This window comes from Phyllobates terribilis, unplaced genomic scaffold (assembly GCF_046119375.1).
Source record: "Phyllobates terribilis strain yellow unplaced genomic scaffold, ASM4611937v1 Scaffold_1__5_contigs__length_1240528914, whole genome shotgun sequence".
Taxonomy (NCBI): domain Eukaryota; kingdom Metazoa; phylum Chordata; class Amphibia; order Anura; family Dendrobatidae; genus Phyllobates; species Phyllobates terribilis.
Window position 1 is genome coordinate 317,347,810 of NW_027362761.1, and position 22,321 is coordinate 317,370,130.

Consider the following 22,321-nt stretch of genomic DNA (forward strand, 5'->3'; position numbering starts at 1 on the left):
GAGTGTGTACTACAACCTTGCCCTGTAGGATGCCAAGGAGTACAGCAAGCTAAAGGCAAAAATTATGGCACGGTTGGGCGTCATCCTGGCTGTCAGGGTGCAACGGCTGCACCTCTGGCGCTACCAAAGGCATAAGCCTCCCTGGTGCTAGATGTTCAACCTGTTACACCTGGTGGAAAAATGGCTGCAGCCTGAGACCTGCTCTCTGGCACAGATAGTGGAAAGAGTGGTAGTGGAGCGATTCATCTACTCAATACCTATGTCCTTTCAAAGCTGGGTTGCCTTGGGAGAGCCTCAGAATGTAGATGACCTTCTGAGCCTTGTGGAAAGATATCTGGCTCTGGAAAATTCCCTGAGCATTTAAGGTAGCCTGAGGTCACCTTCCTGGGATACCGAAAAGAGGGAGTCCAAGGCCATGTCTGAGGGGCGCACAAAGACCCATGAAGGATCAGAGCCGGTTTCAAGGGGTACATCTCGTACCATTGTCTGTTACAGGTGTCAGACTCCAGGTCATAAAGCAGCCCATTGTCCTATGGTCCAAGAACCAAGGGACTACTCCGTAGGCTGACGCTTCTCATATTTTGCACATCCCGTGTGCCGTACGGTACCTCACCGTGTTGAGGGACTTCAGCTGTGCCAGGTGATGGCGAATGGTGTTACTATAACTGGTCTCCTGGACTCAGAGAGTTTGGTTAACCTATTAACTGCCAAACTTCAGCATCTGCTAGTCCGTGGAAAGAGGTTGGGGGTGTGTGTATCCATGGAGACATCAAGAACTATCCCATGACTCACGTGAACATACGAACAGACTGTGGTTCAGTGTTCCACCAAGTAGGAATTGTCGAGGACTTATTACATGTTACTGCTATTATACAAGATTTTCCTTTGTTCTGGGACTTATGGGTTAAAGCTGTAGCACAGAGTCCGGTATGCCACCAGGAGTCGGCTGTGGTAACAAAGAAACATGATGTAACTGGTGAATTTCCCTTCACTGTAGTGGCTAGATAGGAGGATGAAGAAGCATCTCCCTGAAGCCAATATCCCTGACCTGGAGGAATACCATGACAACTCTGGGACTGCCCAGACCAGGAAATTAATGGTGAAAAGTACTCTGGAAAATGTGTGTTAAATGCAGCGTCGGACTGGAGGACCTTGGGCCCACCAGAGAAAAATCATTCTTGGGGCCCACCATGCAGTTATGTAAAAATACCACACAGGATAGATCATATATACTACAATATACTACACCATACAGGAGAGCTGACAGATCCTCTATATACTACACCACACAAGAGAGCTGACAGATCCTGTATATACTACACCTCACATGAGAGCTGACAGATCCTCTATATACTACACCACACAGGAGAGCTGACAGATCCTCTATATACTACACACAGGAGAGCTGACAGATCCTCTATATACTACACCACACATGAGAGCTGACAGATCTTTTATATACTACACCACACAGGAGAGCTGACAGATCCTCTATATACTACACCACACAGGAGAGCCGACAGATCCTCTATATACTACACCACACAGGAGAGCCGACAGATCCTCTATATACTGCACCACACAAGAGAGCTGACAGATCCTGTATATGCAGCACCACACAAGAGATCTGACAGATCCTCTATATACACCACACAGGAGAGCTGACAAATCCTCTATATACTACACCACACAGGAGAGCTGACAACAGATCCTCTATATACTACACTACACAAGAGAGCTGACAAATCCTCTATATACTACACCACACAGGAGAGCTGACAGATCCTCTATATACTACACCACACAGGAGAGCTGACATATCCCCTATATACTACACCACACAGGAGAGCTGACAGATCCTCTATATACTACACCACACAGGAGAGCTGACAGATCCTCTATATACTACACCACACAGGAGAGCTGATAGATCCTCTATATACTACACTACACAGGAGAGCTGACAGATCCTCTATATACTACACCACACAGGAGAGCTGACAGATCCTCTATATACTACACCACACAGGAGAGCTGACAGATCCTCTATATACTACACCACAGGTGAGCTGACAGATCCTCTATATACTACACCACACAGGAGAGCTGACAGATCCTCTATATACTACACCACACAGGAGAGCGGACAGATCCTCTATATACTACACCACACAGGAGAGCTGACACAGCCTCTATATACTACACCACACAGGAGAGCGGACAGATCCCCTATATACTACACCACACAGGAGAGCTGACACAGCCTCTATATACTACACCACACAGGAGAGCAGACAGATCCTCTATATACTACACCACACAGGAGAGCTGACAGATCCTCTATATACTACACCACACAAGAGAGCTGACAGATCCTCTATATACTACACCACACAGGAGAGCTGACAGATCCTCTATATACTACACCACAGGAGAGCTGACAGATCCTCTATATACTACACCACACAGGAGAGCTGACAGATCCTCTATATACTACACCACACAAGAGAGCGGACAGATCCTCTATATACTGCACCACACAGGAGAGCTGATAGATCCTCTATATACTACACCACACGGGAGATCTGACAGATCCACTATATACTACACCACACAGGAGAGCTGACAGATCCTCTATATACTACACCACAGGAGAGCTGACAAATCTTCTATATACTACACAGCACGGGAGAGCTGACAAATCCTCTATATGCTACACCACACAGGAGAGCTGACACATCCTCTATATACTACACCACACAGGAGAGCTGACGGATCCTCTATATACTACACCACACGGGAGAACTGACAAATCCTCTGTATACTACACCACACAGGAGAGCCGACAGATCCTCTATATACTACACCACACAGGAGACCTGACAGATCCTCTATATACTACACCACACAGGAGAGCTGACAGATCCTCTATATACTACATCACACAGGAGAGCTGAAAGATCCTCTATATACTACACCACACAGGAGAGCTGACAAATCCTCTATATACTACACCACACAGGAGAACTGACAAATCCTCTATATACTACACCACACAGGAGAGCTGATAGATCTGTAGCAGCCCGAGGACTCGGCTGCTACAGGGGTATTGCACCTCGATCCAGAGGTGTGGTATTCCACTCCCGGGTAAGGATGGAGTGTGGAACTGGGCTCAGTTAGCTGCATGCACTACACTCACCCCATTTCCGGGGGACAGATCAACGGTACTCCCACCAGATAGATGTGCAGGTACGACAGCTTCTGTCCCTGGCTGGAGTGGGGGGGGGGAGGAACATCCCAGTGGTGTAGGAGCAGACAGGGGAGGGACTCTGGGCAGAGGTAGGAGCCCATTGGGTGCTGGTCACCTGGGCTCGGGTGTCAGAGGGAGTATATAAGGTGGGCACCATCTTAGGACAGGGTCCTGTTCAGAGGAGAGTCTGTGCAGAGAGGAGCTCAGCCAGAGAGGGCTGACAGGGAGCTGTGGCTCCGTCTGGGCCCAGCTCCAGAGCCAGGCCTGAAGCAGAGAGAGAGAGAGAGAAGGAAAAAGGAGGAAGAAGAGAGACGCAAGGAAAGGCCCAGAGACGAAAGCATAGAGGGAACCCTGAGATCCCACGAGAGAACGGAAACGGGTGAAGGGTTGGCAGAGCAGGGTACCGGATCCCAAACTGGTGGAGGCCAATTATCCTTAGCCAGGAACCGGAGGTCGTGGACAAGTTTTGGCGCGACCCCTCGCCATATCCACCAGGAAGGCATACCACGTATAGGGTCAGGGAAGCCGGGAGAGGTTTCACCACCAGAAGGCCCGAGGGAGCTGGACAAAGGTGGATCCCTGGTGGGGACGGCCAGTAGGAAGGAAGAGAGGGGAGCTCAGGACCACGCTCTGGAACTGCCTGGGAGTTGGCCGAGTCCCTGACCTGGTGGACGCAGCACGACTCGGGTGGTCCTACTGTGCACGGGCGACCTGGTAAAGAACTGTGAGTAAAGCTTTTGAAACTGCACTTCAAGCCTCCGTGTTTCGTCGTCGCACCTGCACCATCAGTACTGGGACACCCGCACCATCACTCCCATCTCCATCTCTTGCATATCTGCCCTGAGGCCGTACTCCTCCCGTGGGGAGTCATCTCATTCTCAGCTGCACCAACAACACCGGCCTCAGCGGTCTGCCGTGCAGCGGCGGTTTCGTGACCGCAATCCACGGGTGGCGTAGTCGAACATTCTAACATCTACTGCTAAAGACTGCCATTTAGTTTGACACCCTGGGCACGGACCGGGTCACCGCCACGAGGACTACTACCCCTATCGGATCCGGCTCCGGGTATTCCCCGCGTGCGCAACGCTACACAACATGGCCCAGGGGGCGCGTCAACTTTGGCGTAGTCGGCAGGATTACGTGCCCGCAACCACCGGGTACTGCGTGCCTGAAGAAAAGTTCATATATACCTCAAAAAGAAGTCTCCCGCCAATTCCAGAGGGTTCCCGCCATCGGACGCCATCTGGGGTCATTTCCCGCCGTTTGCCCGCCATCTGCAGTCTTTGCCCGCCATCCACGGAGTTTCCCGCCATAGGGAGACGATTCCCGCCATCTTGGACAGTTTCCCGCCCTGGCAGAGCGGACGCCATTGTGGGCGTGCCAGAGAGCGGCAAGAGACCACCTCCCATTGTGGGCATGGTCCCAGAGTGGCGCCAAAGGAGGGGACCGCCCCCACCAGCCGAGACTACCACCATGGAAATGTCCATCAAGGTGGGGGGTCTGCCCCTGAAACTGACTGTCACTAAGTTGCCCCGGGACCACTCCCAAGGGGGGCGGATAGAGAACAAAACGGAGAAGATGGGTGCAGCCTGGAGGAGTCTGGACAGATCACACCCGGGAATGGAGGAAGAGACAAGCGGTACCGACCCCGTGGTCCGGGGCCTGCTGCAGGCCGCCACCCCAGAAGGCCTGGTGGAGATCCTGGCACAGCTCCCCAGAGATCGGGAGCGTGCACAGACTGCGCTGGAGACCTTGGCCCGGAAGATGGCCCGAGTACAGCAGGAAGCACTGGCCGAATGGAGAAGGGAGATGGCCCAGCAGGCTGGAACCCGCCAGCAGAGGACGCCACCCGCAACGTGGAGCATGTCTGCCCCTGAGGATGGTGCAGGAGGGACGAAGGCCGGAGACGACGCCGCGGAGGGAGCCGCAGGGATGGAAGCAGGTAATGGGGACGTCACCACCCCGAGCCCAGTAGCCGAAAGCCTGCCCCAGCTCCCCGTCGCAGAGCCCGAAGTCCCACTCACCGCGCCCGTTGCCGCACCGCCACTGCTCCCAATTAGGCCTCAAGCGGCCGGAGCCGCAGTCACGCCCCCTTCCGCGCCACGCCCCCTGACCCGGAGCGCGGCAAAACAGGAGGTGCCCCCGGCCTGGTCGCAAGGCCGAGTGCCTCCGGGCGCGCGGTCTCCACGGCGTCCTCTACCTCCACAGTGCCATCGGCCTGGTCGCAAGGCCGAGTACCTCCAGGCGCCGCGGCCCCCACAGTGCCCTCCCCCCGGGAGGTGCCATACTTGGACCCAGGTAGGATGCCTCCGGCCTGGACGCAAGGCCGAGTACCCCCGGGCGCTGCCGCCCCTACGGCGCCCTCAACCTCCACAGTGCCACCCCTGGGCGCAGATCTGTTTGCACAACATACCAGCCCGGACGGGCTGCCCTTCGTGTGGCCACCGGAGTACGTCAACCCCCGACTCCGGAAGGAACGGCCCCTGTGCGAGCCTCTGATCCCGGCTCCGGCGCCCGTCAAAATTGTCCCGCTCTCGTTGGAGGACGCCCAATTTGCATGGGATCCGACCGGTGAGGACCTCATGGGGTTCACCAAGGAAACCCGGGCGGCCGCAGCCCGGCGTGAGGAGTGCTGCCGTCAACAGCTAGAGGTCTTTGGGAGAGAACGGCGAGAGAGGCGGATCCGCGAGGAACAGCTGCAGGTCCAAAGCGCGGAGCAGAAACGCCGGGCCCGACGAAACCCCCGTGCGGCCCACGGTCCCCGCGCCAACGGGACCGTAATAAAGTTCCAGTTGGAGCATGGCTGGGGCTTTATCCGGGATCACCGAACCCCCGGCGACGTCTTTGTCACCCGCAGGGATGTTGAGAGCCACCTGCCGGAGGGACACCGCGGACGTGACCTCTACCCGGGTGATGAGGTCACCTTCACCCGGCATCAGTGTGCCAAAGGACCGTACGCCCTTCACGTACACCGGCTGACTGAGGAGGAGATACAGTATGGGGAAAGCCAAGAGGACCCGGACGGGTCTGAAGACTACCCTCAGGAAGGAGCACGAAGAGGACACCATTATTAGAGAGTGGTAAAGAAGGACTGTATATAGTTACCCGTCGGGGTACAAGAACTGTCGTAAAATTGGTGTTTGTGTGAACTGTTACCAGTGTGCCCTTAATCCCTTACCAGGCTGAGGACTGTGAGCAGCCATTCCCCTATTCTCACTGGCCGAGGACTGAGAGCGGCCACCCTGTAAATAGTTGCGCTTCTTAAAGCGCCCCCTACTGGTTTTATAGAAGAACTACGTTTCTACTCTAGAACTAGAGACTGTTGCACTTTACCTGGTCACAAGTTGCACGGTGGCCAGAGATCAAGAACGTGTTGGTCAAGAATGTTTTATATGACAAAGTTTTATATGATGCTAAAAGAGTTAATGGTATTTTATAAGTATGTGAAGAAAGTCTGATAATGTTTCCGTAATGTTTTATACCTGTAACGTTAAAAGAAGAAAAGAGTACCTCCCATAAAGGGATGAGTTGTTGGTTAACGTCTTATATGTGAGTGCACTTTAAAAATTTTGTATGTTGTAATTTGCTTTTGCTCTATTCCAGCCTGAGGACGTGCTGTGATTTACCAGGGGGGAATGTAGCACCCCGAGGACTCGGCTGCTACAGGGGTATTGCACCTCGATCCAGAGGTGTGGTATTCCACTCCCGGGTAAGGATGGAGTGTGGAACTGGGCTCAGTTAGCTGCATGCACTACACTCACCCCATTTCCGGGGGACAGATCAACGGTACTCCCACCAGATAGATGTGCAGGTACGACAGCTTCTGACCCTGGCTGGAGTGGGGGGGGGAGGAACATCCCAGTGGTGTAGGAGCAGACAGGGGAGGGACTCTGGGCAGAGGTAGGAGCCCATTGGGTGCTGGTCACCTGGGCTCGGGTGTCAGAGGGAGTATATAAGGTGGGCACCATCTTAGGACAGGGTCCTGTTCAGAGGAGAGTCTGTGCAGAGAGGAGCTCAGCCAGAGAGGGCTGACAGGGAGCTGTGGCTCCGTCTGGGCCCAGCTCCAGAGCCAGGCCTGAAGCAGAGAGAGAGAGAGAAGGAAAAAGGAGGAAGAAGAGAGACGCAAGGAAAGGCCCAGAGACGAAAGCATAGAGGGAACCCTGAGATCCCACGAGAGAACGGAAACGGGTGAAGGGTTGGCAGAGCAGGGTACCGGATCCCAAACTGGTGGAGGCCAATTATCCTTAGCCAGGAACCGGAGGTCGTGGACAAGTTTTGGCGCGACCCCTCGCCATATCCACCAGGAAGGCATACCACGTATAGGGTCAGGGAAGCCGGGAGAGGTTTCACCACCAGAAGGCCCGAGGGAGCTGGACAAAGGTGGATCCCTGGTGGGGACGGCCAGTAGGAAGGAAGAGAGGGGAGCTCAGGACCACGCTCTGGAACTGCCTGGGAGTTGGCCGAGTCCCTGACCTGGTGGACGCAGCACGACTCGGGTGGTCCTACTGTGCACGGGCGACCTGGTAAAGAACTGTGAGTAAAGCTTTTGAAACTGCACTTCAAGCCTCCGTGTTTCGTCGTCGCACCTGCACCATCAGTACTGGGACACCCGCACCATCACTCCCATCTCCATCTCTTGCATATCTGCCCTGAGGCCGTACTCCTCCCGTGGGGAGTCATCTCATTCTCAGCTGCACCAACAACACCGGCCTCAGCGGTCTGCCGTGCAGCGGCGGTTTCGTGACCGCAATCCACGGGTGGCGTAGTCGAACATTCTAACATCTACTGCTAAAGACTGCCATTTAGTTTGACACCCTGGGCACGGACCGGGTCACCGCCACGAGGACTACTACCCCTATCGGATCCGGCTCCGGGTATTCCCCGCGTGCGCAACGCTACACAACATGGCCCAGGGGGCGCGTCAGATCCTCTATATACTACACCACACAGGAGAGCGGACAGATCCTCTATATACTACACCACACAGGAGAGCTGACAGATCCTCTATATACTACACCACACAGGAGAGCTGATAGATCCTCTATATACTACACCACACAGGAGAGCTGACAGATCCTCTATATACTACACCACACAGGAGAGCTGACAGATCCTCTATATACTACACCACAGGAGAGCTGACAGATCCTCTATATACTACACCACACAGGAGAGCTGACAGATCCTCTATATACTACACCAGACAGGAGAGCGGACAGATCCTCTATATGCTACACCACACAGGAGAGCTGACACAGCCTCTATATACTACACCACACAGGAGAGCAGACAGATCCTCTATATACTACACCACACAGGAGAGCTCACAGATCCTCTATATACTACACCACACAGGAGAGCTGACAGATCCTCTATATACTACACCACACAGGAGAGCTGACAGATCCTCTATATACTACACCACACAGGAGAGCTGGCACATCCTCTATATACTACACCACACAGGAGAGCTGACAGATCCTCTATATACTACACCACACAAGAGAGCTGACAGATCCTCTATATACTACACCACACAGGAGAGCTGACAGATCCTCTATATACTACACCACAGGAGAGCTGACAGATCCTCTATATACTACACCACACAGGAGAGCTGACAGATCCTCTATATACTACACCACACAGGAGAGCGGACAGATCCTCTATATACTGCACCACACAGGAGAGCTGATAGATCCTCTATATACTACACCACACAGGAGAGCTGACAGATCCTCTATATACTACACCACAGGAGAGCTGACAAATCATCTATATACTACACAGCACGGGAGAGCTGGCAAATCCTCTATATGCTACACCACACAGGAGAGCTGACACATCCTCTATATACTACACCACACAGGAGAGCTGACGGATCCTCTATATACTACACCACACGGGAGAACTGACAAATCCTCTGTATACTACACCACACAGGAGAGCTGACAGATCCTCTATATACTACACTACACAGGAGAGCTGACAGATCCTCTATATACTACACCACACAAGAGAGCTGACAGATCCTCTATATACTACACCACACAGGAGAGCTGACAGATCTTCTATATACTACACCACACATGAGAGCTGACATATAATCTATATACTACACCACAGGAGAGCTGACAAATCCTCTATATACTACACAGCATGGGAGAGCTGACAAATCCTCTATATACTACACCACACAGGAGAGCTGACAGATCCTCTATATACTACACCACACAGGAGAGCTGACGGATCCTCTATATACTACACCACACAGGAGAGCTGACAGATCCTTTATATACTACACCACACAGGAGAGCGGACTGATCCTATATATACTACACCACACAGGAGAGCGGACAGATCCTCTATATACTACACCACACAAGAGAGCTGACAGATCCTCTATATACTACACCACACAGGAGAGCTGACTGATCCTCTATATACTACACCACACAGGAGAGCGGACAGATCCTCTATATACTACACCACACAAGAGAGCTGACAGATCCTCTATATACTACACCACACAGGAGAGCTGACAGATCCTTTATATACTACACCACACAGGAGAGCAGACAGATCCTCTATATACTACACCACACAAGAGAGCTGACACAGCCTCTATATACTACACCACACAGGAGAGCTGACAGATCCTCTCTATACTACACCACACAGGAGAGCAGACAGATCCTCTATATACTACACCACACAAGAGAGCTGACACAGCCTCTATATACTACATCACACAGGAGAGCTGACAGATCCTCTATATCAGGGGTCTCAAACACGCGGCCCGCGGGCCGCATGCGGCCCCTGAGGCTGCTTTATGCGGCCCGCAGGCACAGACCCCTTGACGATCCCGACCTGGTCCAGGAGGAGCCGCCGCCAGCAGCGCTGAATTGCCACACAGAGACTGTTTCCCAGCACAGCATTTTCAATGTCAGCCGCCGGCCAATCAGAGGCCAGCAGCTGATATCTGCGTGTCGGCGCAGCGAGTATGACGTCATTGCCATATGCAGATGTCAGCTGCTGGCCTCTGATTGGCCGGCGGCTGACATTGAAAATGCTGTGCTGGGAGACAGTCTCTGTGCGGCAATGCAGCGCTGCTGTCGGCGGCTCCTCCTTGACCAGGTCGGGATCGTCAAGGGGTCGGACTCTGTGGTGCCTGCGGGCCACATCTGCAGGAAGGCCGCCGAGGGAACGGAGGACAGGTGAGAATCATCTTTTTTTTTTTCTATTTTATGTGTGTGAAGAACAGCACAGGGGGCACATAGCCACAAGAGGGGACCTGGATGGGGCACAGAGCCACAAGAGGGGACCTGGATGGGGCACATAACCTCAAGATGGGGACCTGGATGGGGCACATAGCCACAAGAGGGGACCTGGATGGGGCACATAGCCTCAAGATGGGGACCTGGATGGGGCACATAGCCACAAGATGGGGACCTGGATGGGGAACATTGCCACAGGATGGGGACCTGGATGGGGCACATAGCCCCAAGATGGGGACCTGGATGGGGCACATTAGTACAAGATGGGCGCCAGGATGGGGCACGTTGCCACAGGATGGGGACCTGGATGGGGCACATAGCCACAAGATGGGGACCTGGATCGGGCACAGAGCCACAAGATGGGGACCTGGATGGGGCACATTAGTACAAGATGGGCGCCAGGATGGGGCACGTTGCCACAGGATGCGGACCTGGATGGGGCACATAGCCACAAGATGGGGACCTGGATGGGGCACAGAGCCACAAGATGGGGACCTGGATGGGGCACAGAGCCACAAGATGGGGACCTGGATGGGGCACAGAGCCACAAGATGGGGACCTGGATGGGGCACAGAGCCACAAGATGGGGACCTGGATGGGGCACATAGCCACAAGATGGGGACCTGGATGGGGCACAGAGCCACAAGATGGGGACCTGGATGGGGCACATAGCCACAGGATGGGGACCTGGATGGGGCACAGAGCCACAAGATGGGGACCTGGATGGGGCACATTAGTACAAGATGGGCGCCAGGATGGGGCACGTTGCCACAGGATGGGGACCTGGATGGGGCACATAGCCACAAGATGGGGACCTGGATGGGGCACATAGCCACAAGATGGGGACCTGGATGGGGCACAGAGCCACAAGATGGGGACCTGGATGGGGCACAGAGCCACAAGATGGGGACCTGGATGGGGCACAGAGCCACAAGATGGGGACCTGGATGGGGCACAGAGCCACAAGATGGGGACCTGGATGGGGCACAGAGCCACAAGATGGGGACCTGGATGGGGCACAGAGCCACAAGATGGGGACCTGGATGGGGCACAGAGCCACAAGATGGGGACCTGGATGGGGCACAGAGCCACAAGATGGGGACCTGGATGGGGCACAGAGCCACAAGATGGGGACCTGGATGGGGCACAAAGCCACAAGATGGGGACCTGGATGGGGCACAGAGCCACAAGATGGGGACCAGAGCCACAAGATGGGGACCTGGATGGGGAACATAGCCCCAGGATGGGGACCTGGATGGGGCACATAGCCCCAAGATGGGGACCTGAATGAGGCACATTAGTACAAGATGGGCGCCAGGATGGGGAACGTTGCCACGTTGCCACAGGATGGGGACCTGGATGGGGCACATAGCCACAGGATGGGGACCTGGATGGGGCACATTAGTACAAGATGGGGACTTGGATGGGGAACATTACTACAAGATGTTTTCCATTATTACTATATGATGCTAATTGTAAGACAATATTACTGTATGTGGCCAATTGGGGGAAATAAAATTGTAAAAAAAGTAAAAAATAAAATAAAGCATGAAAAAATATTGGGCACTAAAAATGCTGTTTTATATGTAAACTAAAGTAAACACAAAAAAGTGCACGTTTATTATCACCACATCCATAACGACCCAAGCCATAAAAAAATAAACACGGCAAAAATGTTCAAAACGTGTATACAAAAAAAATGGTATCACTAAAAATGTCACATTGAACAAAGAATGCGGCCCCCCAAATTCAAATTTTTTCCATGTGCGGCCCATATACCCAGCCGAGTTTGAGACCCCTGCTCTATATAGTACACCACACAGGAGAGCTGACAGATCCTCTATATACTACACCACACAGGAGAGCTGACAGATCCTCTATATACTACACCACTGGAGAGCTGACAGATCCTCTATATACTACACCACACAGGAGAGCTAACGGATCCTCTATGTACTACACCACACAGGAGAGCTGACGGATCCTCTATATACTACACCACACAGGCGAGCGGACAGATCCTCTATATACTACACCACACAGGGGAGCTGACACAGCCTCTATATACTACACCACACATGAGAGCTGACAGATCCTCTATATACTACACCACACAAGAGAGCTGACACAGCCTCTATATACTACACCACACAGGAGAGCTGACAGATCCTCTATATACTACACCACACTGGAGAGCTGACAGATCCTCTATATACTACACCACACAGTAGAGCTGACAGATCCTCTATATACTACACCACACAGGAGAGCTGACAGATAATCTATATACTACACCACAGTAGAGCTGACAAATCCTCTATATACTACACAGCACGGGAGAGCTGACAGATCCTCTATATACTACACCACACAGGGGAGCTGACACAGCCTCTATATACTACACCACACAGGAGAGCTGACAGATCCTCTATATACTACACCACACAAGAGAGCTGACACAGCCTCTATATACTACACCACACAGGAGAGCTGACAGATCCTCTATATACTACACCACACTGGAGAGCTGACAGATCCTCTATATACTACACCACACAGGAGAGCTGACAGATCCTCTATATACTACACCACACAGGAGAGCTGACAGATAATCTATATACTACACCACAGGAGAGCTGACAAATCCTCTATATACTACACAGCACGGGAGAGCTGACAAATCCTCTATATACTATACCACACAGGAGAGCTGACAGATCCTCTATATACTACACCACACAGGAGAGCTGACAGATCCTCTATATACTACACCACACAGGAGAGCTGACAGATCCTCTATATACTACACTACACAGGACAGCTGACAGATCCTCTATATACTACACCACACAATAGAGCTGACAAATCCTCTATATACTAACCACACAGGAGAGCTGACACATCTATATACTACACCACACAGGAGAGCTGACACATCCTCTATATACTATTCCACACAGGAGAGCTGACAGATCCTCTGTATACTACACCACACAGGAGAGCTGACAGATCCTCTATATACTACACCACACAATAGAGCCGACAAATCCTCTATATACTAACCACACAGGAGAGCTGACACATCTATATACTACACCACACAGGAGAGCTGACACATCCTCTATATACTATTCCACACAGGAGAGCTGACAGATCCTCTGTATACTTGTAACATGTTGACATGTCTTTTTAGTAATGAGTTCATATTACTGACAGTATAAATTTCTCCTGCAATGACTTAGTCCGGCCATTAGGGGTCAGCAAGAAACAAGTAAAGAAAAAGTCCGGGGATTTGTTAAAAAAAACCGGGAAACACAGAACTAGGAAGTCCTCTGAGGAGACGAGATGTGTCTGATGCCCAGGGACGTTTGGGAGCTTGTACAGACTGCAGCCAGACGGTGTTTCCAAGAAGAAGCTGTGCCTTGTGAGTAACTGAGATATGTGATCGGTCACCAACTGTGTAGTCTGTTAGGGAAAGCTAGTTAGTGATTCTAGTAGTGCTGAGAACTGCCTGGTGTATATCACTGCTGATGGACTGATCAGGCTTGATCCAGAGATTGTGAAGGATCTGGTATACTAAGACTCTGTGTACGTGGATACTACAAAGGAGCCCTTTTGTGAACTACACTTAGTGACTGGCATTGATTCTAATTCCTGCTTACACCTGGATGTGATGAAGCTTGGTGAGAAGGAGAAGCTGATCAAACCCTGTGGCCAGAGATCAGGGTCTAATAAAGGGTTTAGTTTGTTAACTGTTTGTATATGTATTAAGTCTGAGAGATTTCTCTTTGCTCTTGTAAGAAGAGAAACTGTGCACTGTATAGGTAACGCGTTGGCTAAATATATATATGAGTGTTCTCTAAGGGGAAAACAAGGGTACCCAGATCCCATTGTATTAGTATGGGAGGGGGGGTGTAAAGTTATATTCCTGGGAGGACCACGTGCCACGTCCGCGGTAACATCCTGGGTAGGCCCTGTACTGAATAAGGGTGGGAGCGGGATAGCCCAGGGGTAGTTTGGCTCATTCCCGCGAGATTGGCACTTGGGCTCTCTCGGGCTGCATAACTTGTATTTTGTGTTAGTGGCTGTTGTGGCCCATATTTTGTAGAATCGTTTAACCCTGTCATTTGTGTGACCAGTATAAATAAAGTTATTTGCCAATATATGAGGTCGGAGTCATTCATAGCAGCGCCGAATCCCTCATACACATTCGACCGGTGTTCCGGTCGTTACATACTAAACCGCATGGAACTTATACACCATATGCTATACCATACAGAGATGCTGATATATCATCTTATTTAAAATACCACTCCAAGTTATTTTTTTATTTAAGTACAGGAGTGGTATCAGTATTGTAGGTCCTGTGTGTGTAGTAAAATACTTACCAGTGGCCATATTCTACTGCAACGAAGAGGACCGAAACAACGCCACAGCGGCAGAAGACAGCAATTGCTAAGTATTTTTTTTTACACAGGGAAGTTACATTGCTGATACCACTCCGGTGGTGAAATATAGCCGAAATCACACTCGCCTTTGAAACCTGGCCACAGGCAGGGTTTCAAAGGACTCCGTAATGACACCCGGCTGTCGTGACAACCCATCAGTGACTCGCAATCACGTCACGGGCACGCCAATGTGCAAGAGAATGATCCGCACGCATGTTGGTGCGTGTTAAATGCCGCTGTCAGATTGACAGCGGGGGGGGGGGGCCTACAGGAAATTACAGGTGACACAGTGGGGGAAGGGGGCCCACAGGAAATTACAGGTGACACAGTGGGGGAAAGGGGGCCCACAGGAAATTACAGATGACACAGTGGGGGTAGGGGGCCCACAGGAAATTACAGGTGACACAGTGGGGGAAGGGGGGCCCACATGAAATTAGGAAATTACAGGTGACACAGCAGGGGAGGGGGACCCACAGGAAATTACAGGTGACACAGTGAGGGAAGGGGAGGCCCACAGGAAATTACAGGTGACACAGTGGGGGAAGGGGGCCCACAGGAAATTATAGATGACACAGTGGGGGAAGGGGGGCCTACAGGAAATTAGAAATTTCCTGTGGGTCCCCTCTCCTGTGCCATTTTTAGATTGCATGAGGGGCACACCCTCCCCTAACCACCTCAGGGCACTTAATGGCAATGGCTGGAGGTATCATAGTTTATTTACTTGCTCATACTGCAGTCCTCAATGTCCCTGTTCCTGCTCCAATTCGGCTGTACTGCTTCGCTTGGGCAGGACATCTGACCAATCACAACACAGCTTCTTGCCTGAGGTCACACAAATACAGCCAATCAGCGTTAGACTACAGCTGCCCAGGGTTTTGGGGAAGAGGAGTCTGAGATGCAGGAAACAGGTGAGTGCCGGCTGAGTGTCAGCTGTTGCGTGTCTCATCTCAGAGTCAGCCTCACAGTGATCTGTGACTGCTGGCTGCAGTGAGGTTCCGCACGAACTGCTCTCTGAGCAGATCAATATAAGCCGGCAGCACAGGCACAGGTGATGTGAAGGCTCTGCACTTCAGATCACATGTTGAGCAGTGCAGGCGCATCCTGCCCTCCAGTGCTGGATATACAGGGTGGGCCATTTATATGGATACACCTAAATTAAATGGGAATGGTTGGTGATATCAACTTTCTGTTTGTGGCACATTAGTATATGGGAGGGGGAAAACTTTTCCAGATGGGTGGTGACCACAGTGGCCATTTTGAAGTTGGCCATTTTGGATCCAACTTTATTTTTTTCAATGGGAAGAAACAACGCATCTGAAACAACGGATACTGGAAGCCTGTGCTATCATTTCTTCTGCGGTGTTGCTATCAGTGTGTCAAGAGTGGGATAGAGGGTTGCATTGACAATCCAACACAATGGGCAGCACTTTGAACACATTTTATAAGTGGTCATATACTTGTAAAAAAAACTCATGAAAGAATAAAGTTACAATAAAACCAAGCACACCATTGTTTTTCTTATGAAATTCTCAATAAGTTTCATGTGTCACATGACCCTCTTCCCATTGAAAAAAATAAAGTTGCATCCAAAATGGCCAACTTCAAAATGGCCACCATGGTCACCACCCATCTGGAAAAGTTCCCCCCCCTTCCATATACTACTGTGCCACAAACAGGAAGTTGATATCACCAACCATTCCCATTTAATTTAGGTGTATCCATATAAATGGCCCACCCTGTAGAATAAAGTGTGCACCGCTGGGTGCCTGCTATTAGCATACTGGACAGGACAAAGAATTATGTGAAGGAGGCAGGAGTTGGGGGTGGGGGGCGGGCCCACCGGAGGATTCTCTGGTGTCCCCGTGGGCCAGTACGACCCTGGTTAAATGGTGTTCCTCAGGAGGCTTGAGCAGATAATCGTTTTATGCATCTGGCCGGGCATAATGATCTGTTGTGTTATGGGACCAAAGGGAGGGACCATGTAAAAGAGCACTTCCTCAAAAAGCAAAAAAACAGTGATGTTTAAGTGGTCTCGAGAGGCTGAGAGGGCATATCAAGAGTTTAAATCGGGTTCTTGAGTAACCAAAAGAACCTGGCTGGGAAAAGTTGATCCTATGATCCAGTCTAGTGTTTACCCATTAACAGCTGCAGGGTTGAGTTTGTTGAGACAGGAGAAATGGCAGTACTGCTGGTTAATCTGCTCTGCGAAGAGAGGTGTGCTGGAGCCAAACAGGTGTTTGCTAGGTGAACGCATTGAATACAAGTGTGAACTGCTGCTGGGAATACCGAGGTTGGTGAGGCTGCTAAATTTATGTTTCATTCTGCCTTAAGAAAAGGACTGTTTATGTTATCCATCGATACTTTTCATTTTGGAGCTTTAAACTACATTGTACTAGTAAAATTATAACTGCTGGTGAGAATGCTTTAAGGGCATATTTGTGGTACACAATATAAAATGTTCATTTGTACATCTTGATAGTAATAAAATTTTTTAGATCTCTGTTTGTCATGACTGCATCTCTTACAGCTCTTCTCCTGATATAGTTTCATTTTTCATTTTCACCACCATACACCTCATTAATCTCTTCTTTCTGTGCCGCACATGTCATACTTTTCAATTGCCATGTGGTTGAAGTTAACAGTGTGCCGCAGGTTCTGTGTCCCGCTGCATCCAGGAAAAGATTAAAGGAAATTTGTCAGCAGATTTCCCACTCAAAATTATTTATATGCGCATGTAGCTCTTTTTAAAGACAAGTCCAGCAATACCTTTATATGTTCAATCTGTTCCTCTGAGAAATTTATATGCAAATGAGGCTGAAGAACTACTGTAGATCTAAAGCCTCTGTCACTCCAGCTCTATTCCCCACCCAACCTCGCCTCCTCCTGCTGCTTGACTGACTACTGCTTTACCTGAAATCACACAGCATAGAGGCTGTCAGTCAAGCAGGAGGAGGTAGCATTGGGTGGGGAATAGAGCTGGAGTGACAGAGGCTTTAGATCTACAGCCTCATTTACATATCAATTCAAACGCTGATTTCTCAATAGCAGATGAAAGGACTGGCCATGTAAAGATATTGATGGACTTGTCTTTGAAAAAGCTACATGCACATATTAGTTTGGGGAATGAAATCCTTCTTACAGATTGCCTTTAAAGATTTTTTAGATTTTGCATTATATATTATTAATACAAATAACTATTTTACTTATTATTTATTTACTAATATGGGAATCATTTTAACTGTCATTAACATTTTATCATTTCAGACAAGATGATGAGGAGGATGATGCATTGGTTGTGGCTACTGGTCCTGCTAGTTTGTTTGCTTCCAGTGGTCTCTGGATGTCCCTTTCCCTGTAGCTGTACTTCTGGAATTGTGGACTGCAGCTATAAAGACCTTACCAGCAGTACCCTGCCGGCCTCTTTTCCTACTACCACCCAGGTGATCCGTCTGGACCAGAACAACCTATTATCTATTCCTAATGGTCTTCTGGACCACCTTCCAAATCTGCGTGAGGTCTATCTTAAGCATAACCCTTGGCACTGTGATTGTGACATCCTTTATCTGAGAAGTTGGCTGCAAGGACAGCAGAGGAAAGGCCTGTATAGAGATGTGACTTGTGCATCTCCTGAGCCCCTTGAAGGGAGAGTTATTATGTTCCTAACAGAGGATGAACTCGTGACCACCTGCCAATACTGGTACTGCAACCTTGCTGTGATCTCCCAGCTCTGCCTCTTTATCTTTATTGTAGTACAAGGCATTCTTCTAATCTTTATCATTCTCTCCTTGCGTCGTTTCCAGAAGATTGCAAGGGAAGCAAGACGCACAGCCAAAGAACTGCAACAAAGCTCCGAAACCTACACCTATGACAACATCCCATTATGCAACTATGACAGGACTTGAGGAAACAAGTCTTTATTACACAAACAGTATGAAATACAGTATGACTCCTTTAGTTCTGCACCCGATGGACTATAAACATCCACAATAGTCCAGTATTAGTGAAAAATTGTCCAAAAAAAAATCTTGCGTTTCTTGATGTTCTGCTAATGTAAGGGTCCCTTTAGGAGATTTAAACTCCAGAAATGTAAGAAGTGACATGTGATGACTTCTAAAGATTGAAAATGAGCAAAATATAATTGGGAGGAGAATGGAGAATTGATTTTTAAATTGATTAATATTAATCCAATATAATCTTAATTATGTGACCACATTGTATTTGGGGTGCAAGATTACTGGACTTTTACTGCATCAAAATAGCAATATAGATGGTTATAGCAGTAAATGTGGGTATTATCCTAGATAGACAAGTATATATAGTGGGCATAATACCCAACAGTGGACGACTAACTTTGTTACTCAGTATTAGGTATTGAGCAGAGAAGATACTGCCAAATTGCATGGGTACAGAATAAAGCTAGACAAGTGGTGTGCCGTATCCCCATGATACTTTCACATAGTACAGTATTATATACACAACAGTTGTATCCTTAATATGGGACCTGTCAGGCGATTCTTGCAGCAGATTCATGGGCAGCAGGAAACAGGCACAGGCTCCCTTGGTGCAGGCTGCTGTTTACTCTGAGATGATGCCGCATTTCATAGAAAATACAGTTTATTAAAGGGACAAGGGGAAGCAGCCATCTAGGTGGCTACTCACTGACATTTTCTTGTCTGGATCGATAGACTGACAGATCTGTCCATGTACACAAATAGGGAGACGCCTCTCACTCTCGGTAGGCCAAGTGGGGAGAAGTCAGCAGGGAGGCACCCAGATGACTGAGCCAAAAGCAGAAGGTTTTTACTTTATTTTCACTTTATGCCACATTTTTAATTTATAATAAACGTACTCTTTTTTAGTGGCTTTTGCATTTGCGCTTTAATTCTTATACGTTTTGCGTCACTTTTTAGCTTGCTTTTTTGATTTTTCCTCGACAACTTTGATTATTCAGATGATTTAGGGCTCACTCACACCATCTTTTTTTCCATCAAAACATCAGATTACACTCAAATCAATGTTAGTGTTGCTGAGCATATGTCTGATTTTTTTCCTCGGACTGATGTGGTACATGGAAAAAAATCGCAGCATGTCCGAGTTTGATCCGATTCGGATTGCACTCGGCCATGAAAGTCAATGAGTGCGTGGAATTCATTGGGCTGCACTCAAATGACATTTGAGTGCAGTCTGACACAATGGAAAAGATGGAGAATTTTTGCTCTCCGTCTTCTACTCACATTGTGCGCTGATTCTGTCATCCGAGATCCAAGAGAATCAGATCACACTATGCTGACACTCTGATCAGAGTTTGATCAGTGTTATTTGCATAATTGGCACGATTCTCTCGGACGAGAGAATCTACGGCCGTCTGACCCTAGCCTTAGACAGATTCATAAAATACAACTTTTACCAAATGCTGCATTTCTTTTGGCACATCTCATTCCAGTCCCTGCCTGGAGTAAGATTTCTGACAGAGTTTTCAGTTTGGCACACTTTGGCGACTTCTGAAATGATTTGCCACTTTTGGTGCTTAGTGATTTGATCAGCTGTCATGTGCCCCTAACAGCAGCGGGTGGAATTGCAATCTACCCGCTGCTGTTAACATGTTAAATGCTGCTGTCAACCTTTGACAGCGGCATTTGACTCACGCTTACGGGAAGCGCGTCACAAACCCCGCCCATCGGCGCCCTTGTCACATGATCGCGGGCTGCTGATGGGTTGGCATGACAACTGGGGGTGTGCAGAAAATCCCCGTGCTTGTAATTGCAGATCTCCTATGAATGCCGGCCTGTGGCCGGCGTTCATAGAAGGTGATGATTTTTGCTACACATAGCAGGGCTGAAGCACTGCTATGTGTAGCACAAGCGATTGGATGATCACAGCTTCAAGTCTCCATTGAAACAAGTAAAAAAAAAAAAAAAAAATGTTTTAAAAAATCTTAAAAAATATAAAAGTTCAAATCACCCCCCTTTTGCCCCATTCAAAATAAAACAATAAAAAAATATAAAAAATACACATATTTGGTATCGCTGCGTTCAGAAACACCCGATCTATCAAAATATAAGCTAAATTAATCTGATCGGTAAACCGCGTAATGAGAAAAAAAATCAAAACTCTAGAATTAGTTTTCTGGAGGCCGCAACATTGCAATAAAATGCAATAACAGGCGATCAAAACATCGTATCTACCCAAAATGGTATTAATAAAATCTTCAGCTCGGTGCGCAAAAAATAAGACCTGACCCAACCCAAGATCTCGAAAAATGGAGACGCTACGGGTCTCGGAAAATGGCGCCATTTTATTTTTATTTTTTACAAAGTTTGGATTTTTTTTACCACGTAAATAAAAAAGAACCTATACATGTTTGGTGTCTACTTACTCGTAATAACCTGGAGAATAATAATGGCAGGTCAGTTTTAACATTTAGTTAACATGGTAAAAAAAAAAAAAAAAACAATTGCGAAATTGTACTTTTTTTTGCAATTTCACCACACTTGGAATTTTTTTCCTGTTTTTCAGTAAAATATATGGTAAAATCAATGGTGTCGTTCAAAAGTACAACTCGTCCTGCAAAAAACAAGCCCTCACATGTCACATGGCCATATTGACCTAAAAATAAAAAAGTTATGGCTCTGGGAAGAAGAGGAGCAAAAAAACGAAAACCCGAAAAACATAAAACCCCAAGGTTGTGAAGGAGATAAAAGTTGCAAAATCTGGTTAAAGAGAAAAATAAAGGTGCTGTTTGATTTTTGTTCCAAATTTATGAACTGAGTGTCTTATTTTGAAGAATATGGTGCAAAAAACAGCAGCGAATACCACAAGACCAAAAATAAAAATGATTTAGATAAATCACAAATCATGAATCGGGCCCCGTGTCTCTACCTCTCTCGGCCCTCTCTCCCAGACCTTCATACTTATTCCATCCAGCACTGTCTTAATGTCTTTTTAATGATGTGAAACATACTTTCTGTCTGGTGTGATTTCATTTTTGACTGGTAATAAATATGTGTCTTATATAACAATGTCCTAGACAACATTTACATGAATACCTTTTCAGATGTTCTCATAAATTGATGAATTAGAGAGACAGTTGCGGTCACCATACAGAATTATGGACCATAACAACAACATTATGCACAAGGTAACATCACTACATAGAATGGGTATAATGCAGGAATAATGTAAAAAGTGATGCTATAGTAGACACATGGGCCACGATTCATTAATGAAATGTGCTGAATTCATTAAAGGGAACCTGTCAGCAGGATTTTGCTAAGTAAACTACAGGCAGTGTCATGTTGGCGCTGGTACATTGATTAATATGATACCTGGGGTGAAGAAATCCATCT

General features: G+C 48.7%; 1 protein-coding gene across 1 annotated transcript in view; it reads left to right on the top strand.

Annotated features, from left to right (window-relative positions):
• The window catches only part of GP1BB (glycoprotein Ib platelet subunit beta), a 46,903-nt gene extending 24,909 nt beyond the window's left edge, over window positions 1-21,994 (top strand). The window contains exon 2 of the mRNA XM_073654516.1: window positions 18,240-21,994. Coding sequence (XP_073510617.1) covers window positions 18,245-18,877 — 633 coding nt within the window. The 5' untranslated portion in view covers window positions 18,240-18,244 and the 3' untranslated portion in view covers window positions 18,878-21,994. The remainder of the gene's footprint in view (window positions 1-18,239) is intronic.
• Window positions 21,995-22,321: the final 327 nt, after the last annotated feature.